The sequence below is a fragment of the Hippoglossus stenolepis genome, chromosome 14, assembly GCF_022539355.2.
Source record: "Hippoglossus stenolepis isolate QCI-W04-F060 chromosome 14, HSTE1.2, whole genome shotgun sequence".
In the NCBI taxonomy this organism is placed as follows: domain Eukaryota; kingdom Metazoa; phylum Chordata; class Actinopteri; order Pleuronectiformes; family Pleuronectidae; genus Hippoglossus; species Hippoglossus stenolepis.
Genome location: NC_061496.1, coordinates 24,980,032 through 24,992,474, shown reverse-complemented (window position 1 = coordinate 24,992,474; position 12,443 = coordinate 24,980,032). Strand labels below are relative to the sequence as shown.

The 12,443-nt window shown below is 40.5% G+C and overlaps 1 protein-coding gene across 4 annotated transcripts in view; it reads right to left on the bottom strand.

The window, feature by feature from the left end:
* Window positions 1-1,432: 1,432 nt before the first annotated feature.
* The window catches only part of LOC118120805 (pre-B-cell leukemia transcription factor 1), a 58,702-nt gene continuing 47,691 nt past the window's right edge, over window positions 1,433-12,443 (bottom strand). The window contains exons 5-9 of one of the 4 annotated variants that reach the window (XM_035176115.2): window positions 12,137-12,272; window positions 10,558-10,717; window positions 8,577-8,689; window positions 6,749-6,838; window positions 1,433-4,495 (exon numbers count right to left, since the gene is read on the bottom strand). In XM_035176115.2, the coding sequence (XP_035032006.1) occupies window positions 4,403-4,495; window positions 6,749-6,838; window positions 8,577-8,689; window positions 10,558-10,717; window positions 12,137-12,272 (592 nt within the window). In that variant the 3' untranslated portion in view covers window positions 1,433-4,402. The remainder of the gene's footprint in view (window positions 4,496-6,748; window positions 6,839-8,576; window positions 8,690-10,557; window positions 10,718-12,136; window positions 12,273-12,443) is intronic. The other 3 variants (XM_035176116.2, XM_035176117.2, XM_035176119.2) reach the window with 3 other exon arrangements.

The following is a 12,443-nucleotide window of genomic DNA, read 5'->3' as shown; positions in this document are numbered from 1 at the left end:
CTGTCGGCTGGGAAAAAGGGCCTGTGACCAATGAATGAATGGGGCAACATGTGCAGGCAGAAATGTTTTATTAGAGATTTTAAATTTGAAGACTGTCTCAAACATATTCTTGAAGATTAGTTTAACTGTTAATTTAATCTAGTCAACATTGATTTGGGTGAAAAGTTCATCGTTTTTGTTGTTAAGGCGAGATTTCTGAATTCAGCAGCATTAAATTATATCTCCTCATGAAACAGGAGCTGAATACATGCTGAGATTATCTTGCACATGTGACGCATTAAAAATCCTTCGCTATCCAACCAAAGGCACCTTTTGACCTGCAAATGGTCAAATCGATGCTTGTACTTCTTCCAGTTGATCAAAGTATAAACATCTGACTCATATTTATACATAATATATGGTTGAATTTTGACTTGAAAATGTCAGTTAAGGACAATATTGTGATTTTCATTGCTGGTGTAGGTGTTTAGTGATGGATCAAAGACTTTCCTGATTCACCCTCTGATTGGATTTCCTTCTCCTCCTCATGTAAAATGAATAATGATCAGTGTTGTCGTCCTCTTTAAAAACCTGCGTAGCATTTGTCACGGTGGAGCATGTTCTCCTGCCCGGTTGTTCCAGGAATCCGAAATTCAAAAGAACGAAGAATGATATTTTGCTCAGAATGGGATTTACACCTTTTCACCATGTAATGACTGAATCAGCGTCACAATGCCTTTTGGTTTGCAGGAGCACATGAATAAATTATACACGTCCAGCACTCGGCGCCTTTCATTCCTCACACAGTGGCTAAAAGAAACCCTTTGATAGGAACAAGGAGGCTCCTCCATGTAATTACATTTGATCATGTTTGCATATGTCACTCCCACAGTCCCTGTCACGCTCCCTGATTTTGGATGCTCCTGGGTACCGCTCCCTAATCCACAAGTTCATGTTTCATCCTCTTCCTCCTTTCTTTTTTTTCCCGTGAAGGGATGAATCGGAGGAGCAGTATCAGACATCCTGTCTGGTTTATCTGCAGGAGAGAGATAAGTGTGGATTCCGCCTCTTTCAGGCGACGCACATTAACCATGCCTCGGAGGGAGCGCTGGATGTTGGGAAGTGTTGTGGGGGGGAGGAGGCATCTGTCGGCTGGGAGCGCACAGCTTTCACTCACTTCGAAAACTGTGAAAATGTCCCCTTCACACCCTCGGCAGCTCGGGCGAGCTCCGGCGCTGCGTTAGTGCTGATAGAATGCCCGCGTGCCACAGCATAGTAGGAAGTGAGATGTTCAATGTTATCCAGAGGTGTTGGACTGACAAGTCTGCAACGTGTAAACTTGTGTCCTACAGTGACTCCTGACCCTGACCCTGTTAGAAAAGTCTAGAGGAGAAACCACACACAAGTTTGTGCTGGAAAGCAATGTGACAGGAAAAAGGACAAAACGGCAATGTATGCAACAAAAGAAACTATTTATTTGGGATACGCATTGCCAGTACAAATTAAGAGACCATAAAACCTACACCTTTCCGCTATTTTTCTCCACAGAAAACAGGTTTTGAGTTGGAATGAAAAAGACAATAGTTTTCCATTTCATTTCTTTTTACATACGCAGAGATCTTAAAAGTTAAAACCTGTCAAGAAAAAGGCTCCATGATTTCACTCTGAAATCCTTATAAAAAAGAAGTTAACATTCAAAACACTGCAGTACGTTATTTTATTGAAGAACAAAAAGACATGCAACAAATAAAACATTTCATGTTTTACAAATTGTTCATTTTTCTTTTCATGTCTCTTTTCCTTTTATATTCAAAAACTAAAAAGCATCATTACATGAAGCTTCGGTAATATTTGACAGGCAATGTGAAAAGCAGAGTTAAGCCTTTTCTTTCTAAGGGCGTGCAAAAACAACCCTTGTGTTTGCCTTGCATGGCCGCTGCTGTCAATTCACTCCAATGACTTGAGAAGACACGACTGAGGCAGGGTCTGTGCATCACTTGGATGGTGCTCGGCCCCTCGACTGTAATACTGAGCAGGTGAGCTGAGGAGGAGCCGCTCTGAATGATCCCAATGAGTCTGTTTGGTGTGATCACGCTGTGGTCGACTTCCACACTCTGGCTCCGGAAAAAACATCCTCGATTTGATACACGTGTAATAAATACAAACACACTCACAACTGCTAAAAATAAAAACAAACTCCTGTGGTTCTCGGGCTGTTTCGAGACTGGTTGGGCTCTCGGGACTGAATCTTGTCTCGTGTGAGGGTTCAGCTGAGCTAAAAACTGTGCCAGAGGGCGATGTTAACACTAACTTTTCACTTCACCTTCATTTGGACAGCAGCTATCTCGGAGACGGGTAAGATGGCTACTGTCCAAATTGAAAGATGTAAAAAAAACAAAACAAGAGTAAAGGTGCATATCTACAGACTGTATATAGAGCATTCTTGAACTAATTCACATACAATGGTAGCATAAAAAAAGAAACATAGTCCTGTAGCAAAGCAAAACAGTAATATGAAAACAAAAACATGATGAATTATTCACAAAATGGAGACATAAAAATATATCCAAACATCATCTGGATTTGTGTGCCATCAGGGTATTTTTCCATTTCATTTATATAAACACTAATGTATTCCAACTGCATTTTTTTGGCTTTGAGTACTGGAGCATTATGAGCTGCTCACTTATACCTTAGATAATAAAATCCTATGAAAAGAGGAAAAAGAAAACGTTGATAAAGCTGATCCCAATGTAAGAGGATACAAATTCTGCCTTTTTTTGGTATCAAAGTGTGTAAATGCTGATATCTCATGAGGACTATTGTATTCATGAATACATGTTAGACCACATACTTTACTGTACAGACAACAAAAGTCACACATCTAACTTCACATTTTGGATTGGTTGGTGTTCATGAATGTTATTTTTAAACAAATCAAAAAAGTGTTTTATTTCAAACATTCTCTCTCGTGTTCTCAGAGGACGACTGACCTCACGTTGTTCATGAGCTCACAGTATATTTCTGACTCCGTTCTAATATGTGATGAGGGATCTTGAGCGCAGAGTTTTTCTTATTGTTCGCATGTGACATATATTTTGTTGAAAAAAATCTTGTCCTGAAGAATAATTTAATTTGAGCAAAAACTAAAATGAATTCTGTGTTCAAATGTCCCGTCACGTCTCTCGGGATTGAGACACAAATGTTTTTGTGCCATAAATGAAAAATGTTGTGTTAAGTGAGAGGTGCGGTGTGTTAAACCCAGATGACATGACACCTTCAAATCTGAATTACAGGTTTTTTGTTGGGATTTGGTTACCAGCAGTATTTGGCTACACTGATGCACACTGACTGATAATCTTATGTATCTACACTCTGCTGCTTCCATATATGACTGCTACTATTATTGACATGTACAAATGCAACCCTTTGAGCTCAATCCTTCGGTGTTATTGTGCTTTAATACATATTGGCGTGCCATAATTGCTGCTAATGCTGTCATCGATTTCAGTGTTTCAGGTCAATTTTTCTTTGTGGATGCAGTCGACGTGTGTGACAGAGCAACAACTCAATTGGTTAATCGGTTGTGTAAAAACTGCGACTGCTTTCTGTTTGAACTGCATGTGAGAAGAAAAACCCTCTGCTCCGGCAGTGAAATATAAAAAGCCTTACATGACACAGTCTGCTGTAGAAGCTCTGAATGCAAACTATATAAACTGAGGCTGAATACTTGGATATTACCTGACCAACATTAACTGGACTAAGACATGAATGCTTCACAAAGTATGGCATGAAAAAGGTATGGTCATGAGATAAAAAACACGTGATGTAACATTATCAAAATTCACCTCCAGGGTTGAACTTTGGCACTGTAGATAAACAAAAACAAATCTGCGAGTACAAATAAAGACAGAGGTGTAATGACAGGGCATGTGGTGTACAGTCAGATTCGAATCGTTAGGAAAATTTGTCAAACCGAAATGTTGTTTGCCTGTTGTTATTTCCAATAGAGGTAGTGTGAGAGATTTACACAATGTGGGGCAAATATGCTGCTAACTGTGCCTAATGTGTGAATATATAATGTAAGAGAAATACAATGAGGCAACGTGGACATCAAGTGGAAACTGTACAAACTGCGAGTGTGGATGCGAGTCCCCCACGCAGGCTGCTGACAGTGCGGCGGTGGTCCAAACGGGGAAAAGTGAAACGTTTTTTGTCCGTAATGGTGAAAAAAAAAGAAAAAAAAGTTGTCCCAGACCCTACAATGTGTCCTGCAGTGTGACTACATACAGCACATCACGATCAATCCCAGCAGGGTCATGGGGTTACGTTTCAGGAGATATGGCTGAAAGGGGGGGGAGGGTCCGGTGGTCGAGGAAGGAGGGGAAGCAGAGTACGGAGGAGCGAGGAGGGGGGTGGAGGATCAGTTGGAGGTGTCAGAGTGAACGCTTCCGGGTCCTTCTGTAGGTGAAGTCACTGACGAGGGGGTCGGAGCATCCTGCCAGCCACCGTTTGCCTGAGAGAAATAAATATAGAGACAAACATGAAGCGGGGGGGTTAGTATATTGCTTCCATATTCATTACCCAATGCAGGCAAAGACAGTGAGGTACAATGAATTGAAGTCCCGAGGGCAAGTGCAGTGTGCGGACGCAGTGTGGAATGCTGGGATATTTGAGTTATTCACCATACAGTTACACACAGCCTTAAGCCAAATAGCCTCCTGGACTAACCTAGCTCGAATAACAGCCAATATATCAGAACGATACTCACATAGAATAAATAAAATCACGTTTGCAACCAAGCAGAAATGGAGTCAGTCCGTACGCCATCACACACTGCACACTCAAATTCATTTAATGAAGAAAATACACACAAGAGAAGTACAAGGTTTGGTCTGTCACTGTCATTTAAAATAACACAAATAATATGTAAATTGTTTGAAAAGACGTCTGAAACAAAACAAGTCCAATCAATGTCACGTGCACTAATTACAACCCTGACAGCTGGAATTAACATACGACAAGAGCTACGGAGGGGCCGTCCCACCACCGCAGACAGGCCTGCTAAAGAGCATTCAGGATATTAATAGTAAAATTAAAGTCATCAGAAAAAGTGGAAATGGTCCTCGACAGCCTTTCATTACAAAGCCTGTTATTCAAGGCAGCAGACAGTAGAGTGTAATCACCAGTGGAGGGGTCACATTGTACAATGTCTGACTTTGGTGACGCTGTCTGTTTCAAAATCGTAATTACGGCTCTAATCATCCAGAGTCACTACCCATTCTTTTTTTCTAAAATTCATTTTACTTTTTTGAATTAAGTTGTTTTCATTTCACAACTTCTTTCTATCTTCCTTTATAAAAATCTGTCTATGGAGGACTGAACACAGTTATCCTGGAAACAGGGTCTACATGTACTTCATTAATAATTAATATTTGACCCAGAATTTCTCTGCTTCAGTGCTGAGACCCAACATGTGGGGTGTAGGTGACTTATAGAGCTGATGCATTATCATTTTTTAGGATTTCTTTTTGAAGAACAAACTTTTGGGAGAAACAATCATGGAAATTCCATCACTTGCAAAAATATTTTTTCAAACAAAAAATTGCAGTGCACACAGTGTAGAAGACAGGACAAGCGGAGCGGTGAAAAGTCCAAACTTACTCGTCTTGGCTACATAAATTGCAGGAAAACAGGCTGGAAGACAGATATCCTACTCTTACATTATGCATTGCGGGGCTTCTTTATAGGGTATAAAAGTGAATAATACAGCATATTGTGGCAGTGTAAGATGTGGTAGAGCAAGCAGGCGTCCAAGGAGAACCGTATCTATGAGGTCAAAGGACTGAGAAAGAACAGGGCCTGAATACGTTAGCGGCCTCTCAGGGTTAGCACAGCTGGCTGTGGGATGCGCTCGGAGCAGCCAGGAAGCCTATTTGAATACACATACATGTTTTTTTATACGGGAGACATTTCATCTGATTATCATATGGCCACTGAGGCACGACGACGACAGCGGAGGAGCCCAGCCGCGGCTGTGACCGTCCTCGTCCTCTCAGCGCGGCTCGCTGTCAGGGCCATTAGTGTGGCAGGAACATGATCTGAGCAATGCGCTTGGATTGCTGTCCCAAGTCCACACTCTGCTCTCCTTGTGTCTGTCTTATCGATTTTCCCCTTTACGACACGGCTTGTCGCTGTGAATTTCCCCACTGTTTGCAGCCGCCAGCTAGCAAAGCCCAGCCCTCCCCCCTTCCCACCCATGCACAACCCCCACGCTTCTATACCTGAACTCTGCTGCAACATAGACAACAAGACAAACACAAGAGAAACACACCCCTGTGGCTCATGAGGAATTGCTTCCAGTGGCGTGGGGTTTTATTTTTAGTGGGACAGCAACACTGTCTCCTGGGAGGCTTTAGTGGGAGCTGGTCTGGGCCAAGCTAATCACATGGTCAGGTGGTGAGATCGGGAAGTCCAACGCAGGAAGTGTCACCTGTTTGTGCCGTTCGTTCTCGACTGACCATACGTGGCTGCAGGTGCTAGGGCCAGACCTGATTATCCATGACAGGCTCAGACGGTGGCTCTGCATGTGTGCGGCCTGCCCCATGCTCGCATACGCTGGGCAGCGCACTGCCCATGGCGCCAGCGATACAGAACCAATCAAGTAGGTGACCAGAGCAGAGCAGAGACAAGTCCCACTAAGTGGCATTCTGAGCCCCATGGCTTTGAAATAATTGGTGAGGAGAGACAGAAAAAAAAAAATCCTTACATTGATGCCCTGCGGACTGTACATCTGGTTGGCTGTGAGTCCTTCACTGTACCCGCCTGTCTGACTGATAACATGGCGAAGGGTATCCACCTGAAACATTCAGAAACAACAAACAAAGCAAGGTCAGAGTCAACACATGAGAAAAGAGAGAGGGATGACAGGACTGCAAGAGAGACAACAAGAGCACAGTTCTGCAAGTAATATACTTGGAGAGGACACGGTCCAATCAAACATGAAGAACATTTCGGATAAAGAACGTTCTGCTTTTTGCTGGTTGAGATTTGTTTTTTTAAACATACACGGTGAACATACACGTAACAAATATTCTGCCCTTGAGACTGTGAAGAAGCTCTAAAGGGGAACACACAAGTACAGGCCTGTGTAGACCTTTATCACAACAGATATTTTGTCATAGCACAGAAGGAACAGATATAATTGATGATGAATATTTATGAGGAGCACTCAAGTGCTAGCATGGCCAGCAATATTTGGGATAGAGAGAAAATTACCAAACAGCAAAATGAAATGTATCAGTCATCAAGCAAGCAAAGCTGAAATCAAGAAAAGAGGATTCTGCATGCGATGTTGGCAGAAAAAGAAAAAAAGGAAATGAACACTTATGAATTCTTATCGAGGCAGCATTACCGCCATTTTCAGCAAATAGCATAAATTAGCTTTGCTTATATTTGTGTTTTGCTAGCAAGTAAATCCAAATACTCATAAACACTCTTTTATAGCAGATTTTGTTTTGAATTGCTATTGGGGGTGGATTCGCAGCCATTTTGTCACACTGCACTTTGTCCCACCAAGCTAACGCTGACAGCTGTCAAAATGATCTGATGTTCACCTCCGCCAAGGAGGTCATGTTTTCGTCTGCGTTTGTGTATTTATTTGTTTATATGTCAGCAGGATTACGCAAAAATTACAGCACCAAGTTCAATGACATTTTGTAGAGGGGTGGGGCAGGACCCAATGAAGAACCCATTACATTCAAATGTGGAGCGGGATAAGAGGGCAGGTTTTTTTTATTTTTTTATTTCTTTGACATTACTAGGGCATTTAAAAAATTTTCTGTGATTTAAATAGAACTCATGGATCTCCGGCATGTTTAAGGAACTGATATTTATGAGTTTTCGCAAATTGGTGCAGATTCAAATAAAAATCTGCATCTATTGAATTTAAATGTGGTTTCACAAAGACACTGTTGGGCCTTGGCGCAGGTTTAGAATAGTTTAGAATTACAATGTAATTTGCGTTAGTGTTTTTTTCTCACTTGGGGCTCGTCGCTTTCTGACCAGATAGGACTTTTTCATGGCAGACATTTTGACATGTCACAGTAGTTCGCTTGGTCACAAGTTCACTGGAACATGTGAACTGAACAGAGCAACTGTTAATGTTAGCAGTAATGTCTGTGCTTTCCCTGCTCACTTAAAAATTATTGACCTAATGTATTTCGATCAATTTCCATGTCATTTTATTACATGACTTCAATGTGAAGGTTCACATTTAAAGAAGATCAATCAATCCAATAGTGTTTAATGTATAATATATATAACTTATATTTTACTTATAATATTTAATAAACACTTATTAAATGTGACCCTTTAAATTTTGCCTATGTAATAATGTTACATATAAATTGAATCTGTCATTTTATATAATATGTAATTGAATTGAGAGTATGTCATGATAACATGTCCGTCGTGAAAAAGACCAATAACGCGAGTTAGTCTAATTACTTTTACTTATACAGACCAAAAGTCAGTCAAGTAAACGGCCTGTTGTAAAGGTGGTGGGCCTGTCTGCTGTGCTGCTCGGGGGCCCCTACCTGTGACTGCACGTTGGCTCCCACCTGAGCCCCTTGGTACGAGTCCCCATTGAGAGACTGCACGCTCATGAACAAGTCCCCGGAGTTTGACATGTTAAAAGAGCCAGCAGAACCTGAAAGGAGAGAGGGAGCAGTCGAATCACAGAGAGACAGAGAGCAAGCAGGGGAAGCAAGTCGGCCCCTCCAGCCTGGAGGAGCACCATGCAGTTAGCTAGCAGCCAGACAGGCGCCGTTAGATCAGAGGAACGGAGCTCAGATGAAACTAATGGACATAGTAAGAGGACAGAGAAGCTGCAGCTGTAACCCGACATGAGAGGTGTTTGTGTCGAGTATAGGTTTTTACAAGCACACACACAAATAAGCAAGTAATTTGTATATGAGTGCTATTAAGAGGTTATTAATGGATACATTTAAAACAAGGAAGAGGAAACCCAATATTATGATGAATGTACCTACTTGCTGTCTTAATCCAGATTTCATGTCTGAGTCAAGTACCTATTGTTAGTTTATTACTGTAAACAGTAGGAAACTATTACCCTTGCAATTGGAAAAAAATACATTAAAATATATTTGGCTTTGTACTGATTTGGGGACTATTTCATTCAACAGGATATAACATAAAAATACAGGTTTAGAGATACAAACTTTTTTAAAACTTATTTTACAAGTGAGACAGCAAATATGGACATTTCTCAAAATACTGGATTTTAAATTTGAAAGATGAGTCTGGCATTACTCTATATGTTTTATTACTTTATTGATTACTCTTATTTTTATATTTTATTACACACTAGACTTCCCTGTCTGTGTTACCCACTCTGTTCATATGATTCATGATGTCATTCTAGTCTCATATGAAGTTAATCAACACATTTCTCTTGAATTACTTTCCATTACATGTTCAAGAAGCATGTTCAGGTGATAACAACACTAATTTAATTTTACTCAAACTTATTATAGCCAACCCTCAAACTTAGAACTTGGTTGAGTCCAACAGCTTTTCAGCTTTTAATGTGGTTTTCTTTACATTTTTGATCGTCTTCAATCATCCTTTTAACATTGATGTTCTTTGATGTGGTAGTTTTATTCAGAATTTATCTTTTTATATTCACCCATGATTCTGATGTGTATGTTTTAAATGTGGTTGTTTTACTTTTAACTCTTTGTTATTTAATTTGCTTGCTGTATTCATTACCCAAAGAATTCTACTGAAGTGAATTGGAAAAATTCTGCAGATTCAGATTGAGTGATCTTTAAAAATGGGTACAAATACAGACTTTTTTGACAAGATACTATTTTTAGTGATGTATAGATACATGTTTGGTGTTCAACATTATAATAATAATTACAGTGTGTGTGTGTGTGTGAGTGTGTTCATAGTAATGACAGTACATACGTGGCTCAGTGATGTGTTTTAACAGTGCTTTGGATAACAGTAGAGCTGTATCAAGCTTTGGGTTCACGCACAATGCTAATTAGTGGAAACAATTAATTGTTGGTTTGGTATCCTTTACATTACTTGTTGACAATAAGCAAAAATATAGATTATAACCAGACTCATTCTTCAAATATCCGTGCAGTAGATCAGGATGAGTACACAGTTAAATAGGCATAGATGAAACATATTGATTAATTGAGATGCAGACACAAGGAGAGTAAGAATATGGAGACTTGGCATGGGGCTCAGGTTGGTTAAACTCTGACACAGCTTTGATCTAGAGGGGTGGTTGTGCTATGGGCAAAAGTTGAACCTGTTCAATAACAATAATAATAGTAATAGTAATGGTGCATTGACTGGTGATCGGTTCATTACAAATACTGCCTTTTTGTTATTCCTAATTCTTTCATTCCTTAAGAATCACCAGCACCAGCATTTAAATACGTTCAATTGATTATCTGCAATAGCTGTTAAGTTGTAGTGATGCACAGAGAGGAGGAACATGTCTAAGAGCTGAGCAGAGCCAGGGACTTCCTGTCTCACCTGCAGAGTTTGGAGTTGAGGGTGAATTTGCTTGGCTTCCATGTGAGGATGCATTAGCCGCATTCACGGCAGTTCTCGCAGCGTACATGTTGGCTTCCTCTTGGAACTTACCAATGTTTTTCTTGTATCTGATTCTTTTATTCCCAAACCAGTTAGAAACCTGAACAGAAAAACAAGAGAGCGTAGTTTAATTCACGTGAAATCTCAACATACAGAGCCTCTCAGATAACTTGTGCTAGTGTTTAGCGTGCACCGCCTTAATGGGGCACGTGACACTGCAGAGAGCCTCCGTCAGAGGTAGGAGCTACATAGACTGGTGCTGTGAATCCGCATTAGTGCCAGAATGGAATGATTGCCAATAACAGTCTCATTATGTCACCGTGACTGCAGCTATCATCAGAACTCACGCAAGCACCAATCAGTCAACATCCGCTAACACCCATTACGACTAATGGACTCCCAGATGAAGCCAGGGGGGTAATCCCAGCGCTAATGATAAACAACATTAAAATGAAAACCAAATCAATCCTGCAAAGTTTCCAATACAGAGTGGGTAAACATTCTCCTTTATTATGGCCAACAAACGGAAACGCTACAAATCATTCAGCCGCTGAGCAGCTTCCACAATCAGGCCCAGACGCATCCTCAAATCATTTGGTGTAAATTAACGAAACCAATTGAGAAAAACAATCCATTTCCAAATGATGGATTCTAAACACAAACTGCTGTTTACCTTGACGTTGTCATTGCTTTCCTTATTATCAATTCGCACAGGATTGAAAAAACTTGAGCGCTAGAATGCAAAGATGAAAAAAAAAAAAACAAGATGCCAAAATATTTGCACTGTTTTGCTCGTCAGCATCACTGGCACAAATATCTCAATGTCTTTAGATAGTCACTCAGTTACAGTGGGATTAAGTCGATCATTATTGCACTGCAAATGGCTTAAACCATTGCAGTGCAAAATGTCAGAAGCTGGTGGCTTTGCAAAGTAATTGTAGTATGTCTGATTTTTTTTTCTATTAATCAATTAATAGTTTTGGTAAAAAATGACAAACGCAAATGAACTAAAAGTTAAACAAAAACAACATCTCTTTAACAGAAAACAAGGAGTACAAAATTACTTTATATTTTAACTATTAAAACAACAACATTTATATCCATTGTGTTGATTTTGCGTCACATTTCACAAAAGTACTTTTAATGACTGGATTTGTTCTATGTATATATACATATGTATATATATATATATACATACTGCAGAGAGTAGGACAGCAGTGTTGTCTAGAAACACTGTCGCTGGTCAAAAATAGCTTAGTGTGGTTTGATTTATGAGACTACAAACTTATGACACGGAGTATTTATACTTTGAGTCCTTTGTTGTCTCAATGAAAGGTACTGCTGAAAGATTACAGGAGCTGTCTGTACTCATGACAGTCAGAAAATGTATTATTAGGTTACTTGCCAAGACGCTCACAGCTGCTCCTTCAGACTGAAAATCGTTCGTTCTCACAGCTCTGTGTGCAGCAGTGTTCCTACAGGTGGTGTGGGTGTGCGTGGCAGTGATGTGTGTGTGTACCTGGGCCACTGTGATGGCGCACTTCTTTGCCAGCTCCTCTTTAGCCTCCTCGCTGGGGTAGGGGTTACTGAGGTGCGAGTAGAAATACTCGTTCAGGATCTCTGTCGCCTGCTTGTTGAAGTTTCGTCTTTTTCGTCTGCAAAGAGAGCATCAAGGGTTAAAACAGGAGTTTATCCCAGTATATGTCAGACATTGCTGTCAAACAGTTGAAACTACCTCAACCTCAATTGGAAAAACTCAAGCATGGCTGTGGAGGATAGGAAAAAAAGCTTCTCCACCAACTCCCCAAACCCCCTACAGCTGAATA